We start from the raw sequence: 11,755 nt of genomic DNA, 5'->3' as shown, positions 1-11,755 counted from the left end.
TGCCGTCCCGGTCCCGGCGGGCTGGCCTGGCCTGCTGGCCGCGACTCGCCTCCGATCGCCACAAATTGGGACAGATCGCCCGGTAATGGAATTGTGGTGGCGCTGGCCGTTCGTCATGTGGAGGCAGGGCGAGGCACGCCACTGCAAGGAGTTTCCTCTGCCTCGCCATTGGTCCCTGCGGCCCTCCCCTCCCCTCCCCGAGTCGCCGCGAGTTGGAGTTTCGCTTCTTTTCCATCACGGGCCCTCTGCTTCTACTTCGACCCATCAGCTGAGTGAGTTGAATTATCGGCCTCCGACTTGGCCTCGGTGGGGTCTAGGTGGGTTGGGGGGCCCACCGTGCAGTATCATAGTGTGGCAGTGGCAGGGACGCAGGGGTACGCACCTCCCGCGCCAATTATTTTTCTCCCAGGACAGTAAGTGCGTTGCAGAGTCCATTAATTATGTCCCACTGACCTCTCGTCTGTCTTCCCTTCGACAGGGACAAGACCAGGGAGCTTTCGGGCACTCCATGCACTGCGTAGAAGGATTTCACAACCACTTTGGAATTTCAACCGATGTTGAATGAGTGACAGGTATTTCAAGTAAACGATTTAAAGAGATATTAAAATATTTTTATTTCACATAGTGATAGCCTTGAAAGGACAGGAAAAAATCTAAGACTTATCTGAAGCTACTTTTTATTCCTGTGGCCCAATGGACCTTCTATGAACCAATTACTCTGAATGCATTCATTCGGTATCCAGGACACCAGCACTTATCGTATGCATCTCTTGCATAAGTGCAGGGTTTGAGAAACAAATAGAATAGAAACATTTCAACCCCTCCAAATGAAACCATCCTATCTTTTCCCAGTTAAGACAGTCTCTCTAGTGCAGTGCAAGTTATGATAGCTTCCTAGCACCCTGGCAAGTTAAAATGGTTTTCTTGGGAGGGGTTGAGTTTCAAAGATAGCTTAACTTTCTAAAGCTTTGTAGCATGCAAAGTAGGTCCTGTACTTTAAGATATTAAAATATCAATCTTACACAGATGGAACACCTACACCAATAGACTTGTAAATTAACTTTACTAACAGAATAGAAGATATGAGAAAAAAATAATGATGGATACACATAGAGGGAAACACGCATGAGAGCAATGCACGGGCACAAAACAAAAATTTCAAAAGCTACACATATAGAATGACATGTCGAAGTACAGTCAAAAAATAAAACAGCAAGATTTACTTAAGGCCCTAGGACGTAAATGAGCTCAGGATTCTTAAGTTTAACTATTCTTTCACTAAAAACATCAACTTACGAAAATTGGAGAGAACAAAAACAGACCTTACAATGGTCAAAAGAAGTCACAGCAGCCCAGAGTAAACTTAAGTACTTCATGTCATTAGATGAAGAGCAGGGTATAAGAGAAGCCAATACGATTAGAGTGCATTTAATGCACTTAGAGAGTAACAAAAACTGTAAAAAGCAATAACACAAAATAAGCAAAAATATAAGTGCTGTAAGTTACAGCTCTTTAAGCACATTGCCAAGCAGGGGAGTACTAGATGTCTGTGTTTTCACTTGGCAAATTCATCCTTTTCTAAAGGAACAAAAATAAAATGTATAGAAAATAAAAACCTTATCTAAAATACTTTTTCCATTTGTCATTTTTAGTTCTTTCAAACATTACAAGGATAGTCACAACAACACTTTTATAGCCACTGTTACTAGTCTGCTTTTTTTAAATTTACATGGATGTGGGAGACCAGAAGTTCATTTCCCGTAGTTCTGAGGGTTTGGGTCGAGGTTTCTTCCCGGTATTGTCTGTTCCAGCATTGCCAATCTTGATGAGAGATGCTGCGGACCTCGATTCGTGAAGATGGGAGGCATTCTTATCTTTTCCTTCGCCTCCAGTTTCAGATTTACTTTTGTCCAAAGACTGTAAAATCATTGAAGAGGAATTGTTGCGACGGAGAGCATCAGGAGAATGTGCCTACCAATAAATTAATAAATTCACTACAAAAATACTCATGCACTAATGAAGAAATCAAAGAGAAGTTGAAATATTTGTTTTACCTTCTTTGTTTGAAGACTTGCATTATTGTTGCTGTCCGATGCCAAGTCATTTTGGCTTTCACTGAAGTTTTCTCGTTGCACCCCTAGTAACCCTGCCACCAACCAACTGCCTGGGAACTGTCTTGAGGATTCTTCAGGAGTTTCAACAAATGCTCCAGTAAAAAATCTAAAATAAATTTTAAAAAATGAAAAATTGAAGGCAGGGTACAGAGGGAAGGATGACAAAAACAAGAGAGTAAGGTAATCACCTGTTTTTGCGATGAATCTGTGGGGTTGAATCTGGTGTTGACAAGGGGCTGGCTGGCAAGGATTTGCTCCCACGTCGAACCCGCTGCTTTAAGTATTGGATTTCAGGATCACCAAGATTGTTTTTGTCACTGTCATTGTGAAACTTGTTAGGACGTCCAATCAACCGATCTGCAATCATCTGCTGTGCCACCTGAAATATGGAATGGTCAATTTAACTTCAATCAAAATAGAACTGCAATAGGATAAGTTGAATAGCAATTTTATCTTTACCTGCACAACTGAATGGCCACACTGAGCTGCTTCACTTTTAAACCCATCATCTGTACCAAAAGACTTGACTGGCTTGGATATCTTTTTGTCATCTTTTGAGAATCCTGTCAAATCTGCAATGTCTGAACATGCCCAAAATTTTAGATACAGGTAATGCAACAACTTGGTATAAAATTAGCCTGACTCTTTTTGGTTGACTTACCCATATTTTTTCCTTCTCCAAGGAATTTCAAACAAGGTGAGGTGTGCTTGTTTGCCAAGGAACTGGAGCCAGAAGCTCCACTTCCCGAAAAGGTGCCAATTGAGGGTGAATTTTCACTTGATGTACACGCTATTGCTGGTCCAGGCGGGTTGGCTTTTGTTAACTTTGAATATGGTATATAGAAGAATGAATCATCCTGATTTGGGGGTGAAATTGAGCTGATTTCTGTGTCAAACCTGCAGAAATTAAACACAAAAAATTATATAAGAGCTCCCAATCGTTATGAATTAATTGCCATAATCATGCTTATTAAGAGGCACCATCAGAATATAAAATCATGCACCAATTCCTATGCCAATTTTTTCCCATGATAAAGAAGCACTATACTAAAATAAGATTGTCAAAAAGGAAGTAAAATATCTCACCCATCTTGCATTCGTGGTCTCATCCATTGTGGGATAGATATATTTTTAGAAATAGAATTATCTGAACCAGACGGATCCATTTTAATTTTTTAATCAAAAAAGATGTAGTAACTATTTAGATATAGATGAAGAGATAAAGACAGAGAAGAAAGACAAATCTGGCACTTTTATTTGACCAAGAGACAAATTTTAGAAAGGTTAATTATTTTTTCTTGAAAACCTAAATGACAAATACTCTCAGTATTTTGTCTTCAATTTGTATATTTTTTTTTAATTGGAAGAAATAAAAACTCAGCAGAAAAAGACTAGAGAAATCACTCGTCCTTTGGAACCTCAACAAGATCTCTCCTAAGAGTAGGGTTTGGCCTTTCTACTATTCTGAAAAGGAACAGAAAAAGAAATTATTAGACATTTGTTGAGAAGATATTATTTCGGCTGTAACATGTTAGAAACAGTTAAAGCTGCATGGCCACAGCAGATTTTAAGAACAAACTTTTCAGAAACTGTTTTATTGCTGTCTTGATCCCTTGTGTGCTAATCCATTAAATATATGTGTGCGTCTATCGGTTCTGAGAACAGAAAGGCCATAGCCATGGCCATTTCAACCAGTAACCATCTGTCAAAATATTGGTTTTGACAAAGAAGGTCTGGTGGACTAAAAGTTGTATACCAAATTATCATACAAGAATTCAATCAGAGTGCTTTTGCTACTTTGTTTTCTAAATACCAGTGCGACAAAGTGATTACAACTCTACGAGTGTTCAATTGACGCATCATTTGTGACCCCATGGAGAGAAGGTTTGACAACCTTTGGTTTCAATATCACAGTGATCATCAAATCTCTGAAATTTATTCAAACCCAAAGGAAGAAATCACATAATTCACTGGCGACCTTCCTGACAAAATGAGTCACAGCTGATTCGTCGTCAGTAAGGCTAGGGACACAGGTGCTACTGACGACACAACAACTACGTCATGCAATAAGGCACATGTAGATATCAGCCAACACGGGCGACATCTCTGCTTACGTACTATATATTGCTTCTGAGTACGCGGCTTTTGACAAATTGCACCCATCTCGTAGAAAAATATCAAGAAATAGGCAAACTTGTTACCCAGATTCGACCCAAACAAACCACTGCCTTCTCTCAAAAACATTCACCATTCCTCCACAGCACTAGCCAGCTGCCAGCTTCGCCAACCCGTCCTGAAATGAAATGAAAATTTGTGTCCGGTTTCATGACAGGAAAACACATTTGGTAAGGGTTTTAAAACATTGTGGACGTGGGAAAATGAAAGACAAGCTCACTCCGACACTTCCCTTTCATCTCTGTTATGTGACACCTTGCGACGTCAGTGTATTTCAAATAATCATAGCGTTATATTAGGTTATGTGTATTTTATTTGTTTCATTTATTGTACTAATTTACTAATCTGGCTTTGTGTAGTTAGACATATGCTGAAAAAATTATTAGATATTGTTACTTCTCAGCAGTTTAGGCTGTTTATTATTTTAGCGCTATGTGTCAACTATTTCCGTATTCTTTCTTGTGTTCGGCTCCATAACTTGTTCTAACTTGATATTTTGTGCATTGCAGAGAAAATGGGTATTCGTGGTCTTACTGGTTACATCTCTAACAACTCTCGTAAATTTTACGAACCTCTTCAACTTCGTGATTGTACTTTAGTTATCGATGGATGCAGTCTTGCCTGTCAACTTTACACTCAAGCATCTGAATGTAGGTCTGTCTTTGGAGGAGACTATGACCATTATGCTCAGGAAATAGATAGTTTCTTCTCTTCTTTGGAAAAATGTAATATCATGCCAGTTGTGATAATTGATGGAGGATATGAAGGTCGAAAGCTTAAGACAATTTTAAGCAGATTCAAAGATAAGATTAATGCTGCAAAAATATGTACTCCTAGCAACCAAAGGGGATCAGTTGTTTTTCCATTGCTTCTGATGGAAGCTTTCAAACAGACACTTTTGAAAAGAAATGTTAAATTTGTTCAAACAGATTTTGAGGCTGATCATGAAATTGCTGCAATAGGAAGGCTCTTGAACAGTCCGGTTTTAAGCAATGATTCAGATTTTTATATTAGTGATGTTATGTATATTCCGTTCCCGACTTTAAATTCATGTCCACTGAAGATTGAACAAGAGAACTGTGTTAAATACTATCTCAACTGTCAAGTGTACAAGGTTGAACGTTTAGTTTCAACTTTTGGAGGATTTGATAGGCGCCTTCTGCCTCTTATATCATTTTTATTAGGAAATGATTATGTCAACTCCTGTGTCTTCCACAAATTTGTTGAGCAGATCATGTTACCTAAATACAAGAAAACATCGCCTCAACATGGAAAATTATCTTCAATTTTTGAGTGGCTAAAGACTGAAACTTTAGAATCTGCCACTGCCAAGGTTTGCATTTTTAGAACTAATTATCATCGTAAATTTGCATTGTTTCTTTTAGTTTATTTTCTTCATTCTCTTTTACAGATGCTGAACCATTTAAAGAAGAAACAACGGGCTTACGTCAAACATCAAATTGAACTTGCCATTGCTGCCAATAGCTGTTTTCATAGTGAATTTACCTCTTACCTCGGTTTAGATAAAGAAGGATTTGAGACGGTGACAGCTGTGCCCTCATGTGGTTTGATGTCACCATCCTCAGAACAAGACACGTCTGAAAACTCAGAGGATGATGGCGATGACTCAGATTGTGATCTAGATGAAGAAAATGAATCTCATGAGGCCAATTCTTTATTTCCTCTTAGGCTGAGAGAAAAATTTCGCAAAGGGGAACTTCCCACTTTTTTATCAGACATTTTTCATTTGCATTTATACTTTTGCCACCCACAAGTGGATGACTTTTCCTGTAGTGATTCTCACAGCTTGAGTTTTCCTATCCTTAAAATAATTTATGGGTTCCTTCAACATGGAGCTGAAGTTGAATCTCCAGATAAAATTGATGGTAGTCTTACATGCTACACAAGAAGTGTTACTGCCGGTTGTCAGATGATAGAACTCCAGCCTACCAAAGAACTGCCAGGATTTTCTCCATTACCTTCTCTTTTGACTCTATCTAGTTTACCCTTGTCAGTAAGGAAGCAGCTACTGTTTTCCTCACTTTGCATTTTTGATAAGAAAGATGTAGACATAGTGGAAACTTTGAGTGAAGATTGGAAACTTTTTGCATCAGTTGTTATTTTTTGGGCCAGAACTACATCATTTCCTAAAATTACCTGTCATCATCTGCATTCTTTGCTTATTTGTATGATAGCTCTAGGAGTTGTTGACAGAATAGTAGGCCGTATTCGCAATAAAAAGAAACTGGCTTCAAAAAGGGCACACTGCTTGAAAAATGTAAATCAGGAGAATAATGAGTCCAGTAATCTAAAAACCCAAGGGAATGTGCATTTGTTAAAAATATCAGTATCTGAATGTTTGAGTTTAGCTGAATCTCTTCTGCCATTCTATCAATTCCAGAGCAAACAGTTTTCACGGCAAATTGTGCATGTATTCGCTCAGTTTCAAGCATGCTTGAGTATGGCTATGACACTGAATTCTCTTCTTGAATTCCCTGTTTCTCAGTGCCAGTTATCTGAAACCTTCTCAGGATCACTGGCTTATGCTGCCTTTGTGAATTTAAAGAATAAGAAAGATGTGGGAGCATACGTAAGTACTCTCATGGGCACAGCACCCTCATTGTATCAAATGTACAAAGATATACAGGATAAGTTAACAAGTCTTTTACCCGAACTTGATGTTTGCATTAAGGGTAGACGAAAGACAAAAAACAAAAGTTGTCGACCAACTCCAAAGGAAAACTTAGCACAGCAAGGGAAAGGAGCACCCAGTGGGTCTCAAACTAATATTAGCAACAACAGATTTTCTCTCCTAAGTGCCTAAATATATTAATAAATTGTTTCCAGAATCTCTCTTGTACATTTTTCTTTTAACCTTTTTTATTAAACACTTGTTGAAATGACGGAAAATGAGAAGATGATTACGGAAGGGAATTTCCCGCCATGGACATGTCCTGACAGTACCTCATGCGAGACTAGCGGCCTCCCCCCCCCCCTCCCCTCCCCTCTTTCGAGAGTGGATGTCGAGGTCGGTCGATAGCTCGATCACACGTCGAGAGAGAAGCGTCTTTTGGAAAATCCGGAAAAACCATCCTCAAGATCACAACAAACAAAAGCCGCGAACAGCACCCCGGCATCATTATTTCTCCGTTTCGTAGTTGATCCTTAGTCACAATGAATTCGGCCAGTAAGGTAAAGCCTTGATTTTATTCCTAAGTTCCGAGATTTCAAGAGACCTTCTTGTAAACATACCTGAAAATAGGCATTACGCGCAACGAAACTCCCGGCTTTTTGCTCAACCGTTCTTTAACCTCTTGGCTTTTCCTTAAGTTAGGCCTTTTCTTTTGTCGATTGATTTTTCGAAGATAGTTGTGCCAGTCTGTTTATTGAACGCCTTTGTGCTCTGGGCAACGATATTTTGCATTCCTTAAGAGGTGCCATAACCATGTCACGAGAAATTACTGAGTGAGGCCTGAAGGGTACTTTGTGCATAACATGATATTACCTTTCTCTGTTTGCAGGTAGGAGAAATTTTCACTGCTGCAGGAAATGCTTTCAATAAGTTAGGAGAACTCACCATGCAGCTTCATCCAACTGCGGATTCTCCTGCTGGGTAAGAACCATAGGTGACGTCCTTCTCAAGCACTTCCTCGTCTCCGCATTCTTGTATATAATTTGTGTTGATTCCCTCCTCTAGCAAATGGACAGACGAAGAAATTGAGATGCTTCGGCATGCTGTGCTTAAGTTTGGGGAAGAGCTCAGTACGATTTGTGAACATATTAAAGGGAAAACTGTGTAAGTGACGAACGATAAAAATGTGAATTGTGTGAAAAAACAGCGATGCCCGCTCTCAATTTCTTCGGGCATGATATATCAGTTATATAAATTCCAATGGTCATTGTATGTTACAGGAGTCAAATTAAATCTACTTTGAAGAAGAAGGTCTTTGAAGATGCTGGGCTGCAAGTACGACAGATTCAAGCTACACCAACATCAATCAACCAACAAACTCAACAATCTATGATGAGTAGGGAAGTTACTCTCAATATGCTTAATGCCACTGAATCTGAAGTTGATGTTGAAGGATTAAATGAAGATGTCAAGCTGGAATTTGATGGACCCACAGAGGAAGTGGCTTCTTAGTTCATCTGATAATGCTTAACTATGAATTTGTAAAAATATTTGTATATAAATTCCTTAAATATTGTCAATGAATTTTAATTGTCTCAAGCTTATGCTGCTCAGAGTTTTGAGCTACATCATTGTGTTACCAATGAGGATGAAAGGGATAGTTCTGGTTTGTGATTCAATCTCACAGTACATTCATTTTATTTTATGAAAACTGCTTCAAAATGAAAAGGAAAAAATATCAAACTGTCTTAAGGTTTATTAATTCCTCCTATAACATCCTTTGAACATATAATTATAATTTTGGGAAACCAATGTGTCTTGCCTCCCAATTCGTCAATGCCCCTTGAAGAACATTAGTTTTCTACCCCATTTAGAGTCTGGTGACTCATAAACCTTGTGGAAATTACACGTCTCTAGCAAATATTGTTCTATGTGCTCTTCAACATTTTCACGGATAGATAATTTTTGGAAGTAAGGAAAAGACTTGTTACATCTTTTTAATCTTTTCACAGCAGACTTGTAACACTTCCAAGGTTGAGGTTCGAGAACCAACATCTTGCTCATTTCAGAAATTTCTCTAAGAAACTTATTCAAACCATTATCCCCGTGGTTCAAATGAATCCACATGGTTACCGAAAAGCAAAATATCACATCAAAACGTGCGTCATCATTCGCCAAGTGACTTCGAATCACTTCACTTTTGTTATCATCCATGAAATCAACACATTTATAGGTAATCTGGCCAACATACTTATTTTTTTCTTGAGCTCTTTCAATCAAGACTGGATCTACATCAATGCCTAGCATAGAACATGTATTTTTGGACCCACTGGGAGAGGCTTCCCCTGACGCAAATGAGTTGGTGATGCATTCATACACTCTGCTTGTCAAATCCTGAAGAAATGGAAAATAAATGATGAAAAAGATTTTGAACTGAAGTTGATTGATGATTGTAAGACTCTTACCCCAGAGTTGCAGCCTATGTCAAGACATGTGTACGGCTCGTTTCCTTTTGTTTCCCACAGGTGACTTGGGAGTAGTTTGAGCCTTTCTTCTGGGGGATGAAATTCATAATAATTGATGAAATTTCCCAAGAGGACAGCACCTGGGTCATCTCCATTAAATTGAAGGCGGTCCATCTAGCTTGAAAAAAAATAATCGAAAATTAAAAATAGGCTCAGATTTTCATTGACACAACACATTTGACACCCCATGCAGCTACCCAATGTGTACAAAATTTGTCTAGGTTATGGTTCGACAGTTACCGTCACTACGAAATATTTTGGTTCAGATCTTCAGAGGTAATCGTTGTTAGTAACTTACTTCTTAGGCCCTTTATTCTGGTTAGACTATAAGAAACATCTCTAAACAGACAGAATCTGATGATAACTTATGACATGTACACCGGCTACGTCACATAACGCCTTTTGCGTTTCTATACCTTTGCTAGAACGCCACAAAGGTTATAACTTGTTAATGCATAGCTTTTAACATATATATGTTATCTAATTTGATTCGGGCCTCTAATCATGTTAACTTATGATCTTTATTTTCTTTAACAGTTGTCCAGTGACCAATACTTCACTTGTGGATGTGTCAGACAGAAACTTTGGCATAAAGCATGGATATTACAAAGCCCAACATAATTTGGATTAAAGGAAGATGCTATCGACTCTACGGACAGACAGTTGGATCAACTGATTTTGATTCAGAGTATACAGGATATGGAGACGATGAACAAACCTTCTTTGACAGTGGTGAGTTAAACGTAATAATCCTTTCGATATTATGTGTGGTAGATTAATGGCAGTTTGTTGTGTCTTGGATTTGGAGCATTAAATGAACAACTGAGTTTTGTTTGTAGGCCGAGATGATGATTGCTCTGACAACGACTATGAAATCGAAGAGGCAGAAACAGGCAGATTGAAGACCTGCTTTCATATTCCGAGGTTATTTTCTGAAACATTACTTTATTCCCAAATCATTTGTACCAGTGTTCTTAAAGCTAATGTTTTATCCCCAGATCGCTCCATGGGGTGCTTATTGGACCAAAGGGAACGACCAGACAGCGCATCGAGAAAGAAACAAAAGCCCTCATTAGGATACCCAAAAAAGGAATTGATCAAGATATTGGTATGGATTGAAAAAGTAACAATATTACTCCTCTCTCCTATTTTGGTTTTTGCAAGGCTTTTTCCCCACTTTTCAGTTGTCACTGGAGCTACAAGGGAAAGTGTTGCTAAGGCAAGACGACGCATGGAATTAATTGCCTTGACAGCAAGACAAAAACAACAATTTACACATTTTCTTTCATTACCAGTCAACAGTGAGAATGTGAAGAGAGGTTTTCTACACTTTCAGGTAGCAAGACTCTTATCTCATTTCTACTTTTGTGGGTTTTTCTCTATGTTTCAAAGTATGAAATTCTGTTTTTAGGACCAAGTTTTAAATGAGTGTAGAGGTAGAGGTATAGGGAAAGATATTTTCCAGGACCCAAATAAATTACACATCACTCTTGGAACCCTTGTTCTTCTAGATGAAAAAGATCGCCAAAAAGCAGCTCAAGCTCTTCAGGACTGCCAGCGAGATATTGTAGAGTGAGCTACAAAGATGGTTTCTCATTGGCATGTATGCTTTTTTGAAAATGGTGACAGTTTTGATATTTTTCTCTGCAGACCATTACTTCAGAAAAGACCCTTACGGCTAAGTGTGTATGGAATTGAGTACATGAATGATGACCCAGCAGAGGTTGATGTGTTATATGGAAAAGTAAAGGACTTAAATGAAAATTTAATTCTTCAGGAGCTTGCTGATGGCATAATAAAATATTTTTCAAACACAGGTACGGGAATTTCTTAAAATTTATTTTAAGGCTTATCTTGAACTGTTTTTAAATCAATGATTTACTTTTAGGTCTCATGCCAAAGCAATTTGATTCGGTCAAGCTTCATGTGACTGTTATGAATTCCTTATTTCGGAGAGAAGTTACAGACTCAGATTTGGCCAAAGGTGATAACCGGCGTAAAGTCCGCGAATCTTTCGACGCCTTGCAGATTCTTAAGGTTGGTACTTCTTTTCTCTTTTTTGAGAAATTTTCAGACTTAGTATTCCGCTCTCATGCAATGGTGTTATTTCTCTGCAGAAACTTCAAGATTTCAGTTTTGGGGAGATGGAGGTTCAGAGTGTAGATCTTTCAAGGCGCTATTCCACAGCTGCAAATGGTTACTATGAAGCAACATCTAGCATACCACTGATGTAACATTTCACTTGAATAAATATTAAATTTGTTACTTTCGTGTGAATATTTCGGAAAGTCATTTGGCTCAAATCCCAG

General features: G+C 38.5%; 5 protein-coding genes across 15 annotated transcripts; 3 read left to right on the top strand and 2 right to left on the bottom strand.

Annotated features, from left to right (window-relative positions):
- Window positions 1–660: 660 nt before the first annotated feature.
- Window positions 661–4,372, bottom strand: LOC117639443. Of its 2 annotated transcripts, none has more exons than XM_034375094.1 (7): window positions 4,233–4,372; window positions 3,201–3,578; window positions 2,776–3,011; window positions 2,574–2,695; window positions 2,303–2,493; window positions 2,055–2,220; window positions 661–1,917 (listed from the first exon to the last, which is right to left on the bottom strand). In XM_034375094.1, exons 2-7 carry the CDS (start codon window positions 3,278–3,280, stop codon window positions 1,726–1,728), a joined length of 987 nt encoding a protein of 328 aa, XP_034230985.1. In that variant the 5' UTR covers window positions 3,281–3,578; window positions 4,233–4,372; the 3' UTR covers window positions 661–1,725. The 2 variants fall into 2 exon arrangements, with proteins under 2 accessions (XP_034230985.1, XP_034230984.1); XM_034375093.1 differs by having other exon boundaries at window positions 661–1,971; window positions 4,233–4,371.
- Window positions 4,352–7,142, top strand: LOC117639441 (protein asteroid). 2 transcript variants are annotated; one of them, XM_034375090.1, is made up of 3 exons: window positions 4,352–4,459; window positions 4,799–5,622; window positions 5,701–7,142. In XM_034375090.1, the coding sequence occupies exons 2-3, from the start codon at window positions 4,804–4,806 to the stop codon at window positions 7,111–7,113; spliced, it is 2,232 nt and encodes a 743-aa protein (XP_034230981.1). In that variant the 5' UTR covers window positions 4,352–4,459; window positions 4,799–4,803; the 3' UTR covers window positions 7,114–7,142. The 2 variants fall into 2 exon arrangements, with proteins under 2 accessions (XP_034230981.1, XP_034230982.1); XM_034375091.1 differs by having other exon boundaries at window positions 4,411–4,552.
- Window positions 7,143–7,321: 179 nt separating this feature from the next.
- LOC117639445 (chromatin complexes subunit BAP18) lies at window positions 7,322–8,664 on the top strand. 2 transcript variants are annotated; one of them, XM_034375104.1, is made up of 4 exons: window positions 7,322–7,481; window positions 7,811–7,902; window positions 7,987–8,085; window positions 8,202–8,664. In XM_034375104.1, the coding sequence occupies exons 1-4, from the start codon at window positions 7,464–7,466 to the stop codon at window positions 8,431–8,433; spliced, it is 441 nt and encodes a 146-aa protein (XP_034230995.1). In that variant the 5' UTR covers window positions 7,322–7,463; the 3' UTR covers window positions 8,434–8,664. The 2 variants fall into 2 exon arrangements, with proteins under 2 accessions (XP_034230995.1, XP_034230996.1); XM_034375105.1 differs by lacking the exon at window positions 7,322–7,481 and adding an exon at window positions 7,566–7,723.
- Window positions 8,660–10,089, bottom strand: LOC117639444 (probable RNA methyltransferase CG11342). 8 transcript variants are annotated; one of them, XM_034375100.1, is made up of 4 exons: window positions 9,863–9,942; window positions 9,687–9,785; window positions 9,387–9,564; window positions 8,660–9,315 (listed from the first exon to the last, which is right to left on the bottom strand). In XM_034375100.1, the coding sequence occupies exons 3-4, from the start codon at window positions 9,558–9,560 to the stop codon at window positions 8,755–8,757; spliced, it is 735 nt and encodes a 244-aa protein (XP_034230991.1). In that variant the 5' UTR covers window positions 9,561–9,564; window positions 9,687–9,785; window positions 9,863–9,942; the 3' UTR covers window positions 8,660–8,754. The 8 variants fall into 8 exon arrangements, with proteins under 8 accessions (XP_034230991.1, XP_034230992.1, XP_034230986.1 ...); XM_034375101.1 differs by having other exon boundaries at window positions 9,387–9,560; XM_034375095.1 differs by lacking the exons at window positions 9,687–9,785; window positions 9,863–9,942 and adding an exon at window positions 9,966–10,089 and having other exon boundaries at window positions 9,387–9,560.
- LOC117639442 (activating signal cointegrator 1 complex subunit 1) lies at window positions 10,007–11,725 on the top strand. The gene is made up of 8 exons (XM_034375092.1): window positions 10,007–10,178; window positions 10,286–10,370; window positions 10,445–10,554; window positions 10,631–10,782; window positions 10,858–11,018; window positions 11,097–11,263; window positions 11,335–11,483; window positions 11,564–11,725. Exons 1-8 carry the CDS (start codon window positions 10,043–10,045, stop codon window positions 11,678–11,680), a joined length of 1,077 nt encoding a protein of 358 aa, XP_034230983.1. The 5' UTR covers window positions 10,007–10,042; the 3' UTR covers window positions 11,681–11,725.
- Window positions 11,726–11,755: the final 30 nt, after the last annotated feature.

This window comes from Thrips palmi, unplaced genomic scaffold (assembly GCF_012932325.1).
Source record: "Thrips palmi isolate BJ-2018 unplaced genomic scaffold, TpBJ-2018v1 HiC_scaffold_11, whole genome shotgun sequence".
In the NCBI taxonomy this organism is placed as follows: Eukaryota; Metazoa; Arthropoda; class Insecta; order Thysanoptera; family Thripidae; genus Thrips; species Thrips palmi.
The sequence above is the reverse complement of the archived record's forward strand: the minus strand, read 5'-3'. Positions and strand labels throughout refer to the sequence as shown.

Coding starts and splice junctions, on each gene's coding strand:
- LOC117639443 (XM_034375093.1), bottom strand. CDS start 3,280: ATGGATCCGTCTGGTTCAGATAATTCTATTTCTAAAAATATATCTATC. Junction 3,012..3,200: donor AGACCACGAATGCAAGATGG/GTGAGATATTTT, acceptor TAATTTCTGCAG/GTTTGACACAGAAATCAGCT. Junction 2,494..2,573: donor GTGGCCATTCAGTTGTGCAG/GTAAAGATAAAA, acceptor TCCATATTTCAG/GTGGCACAGCAGATGATTGC.
- LOC117639441 (XM_034375090.1), top strand. CDS start 4,804: ATGGGTATTCGTGGTCTTACTGGTTACATCTCTAACAACTCTCGTAAA. Junction 5,623..5,700: donor TAGAATCTGCCACTGCCAAG/GTTTGCATTTTT, acceptor TCTCTTTTACAG/ATGCTGAACCATTTAAAGAA.
- LOC117639445 (XM_034375104.1), top strand. Junction 7,903..7,986: donor ACTGCGGATTCTCCTGCTGG/GTAAGAACCATA, acceptor TCCCTCCTCTAG/CAAATGGACAGACGAAGAAA. Junction 8,086..8,201: donor CATATTAAAGGGAAAACTGT/GTAAGTGACGAA, acceptor TGTATGTTACAG/GAGTCAAATTAAATCTACTT.
- LOC117639444 (XM_034375095.1), bottom strand. CDS start 10,037: ATGCCAAAGTTTCTGTCTGACACATCCACAAGTGAAGTATTGGTCACT. Junction 9,561..9,965: donor AACTGTTAAAGAAAATAAAG/ATCATAAGTTAA, acceptor TTTTCAAGCTAG/ATGGACCGCCTTCAATTTAA. Junction 9,316..9,386: donor ACATAGGCTGCAACTCTGGG/GTAAGAGTCTTA, acceptor CCATTTCTTCAG/GATTTGACAAGCAGAGTGTA.
- LOC117639442 (XM_034375092.1), top strand. CDS start 10,043: ATGGATATTACAAAGCCCAACATAATTTGGATTAAAGGAAGATGCTAT. Junction 10,371..10,444: donor ACCTGCTTTCATATTCCGAG/GTTATTTTCTGA, acceptor TTTTATCCCCAG/ATCGCTCCATGGGGTGCTTA. Junction 11,484..11,563: donor ACGCCTTGCAGATTCTTAAG/GTTGGTACTTCT, acceptor ATTTCTCTGCAG/AAACTTCAAGATTTCAGTTT.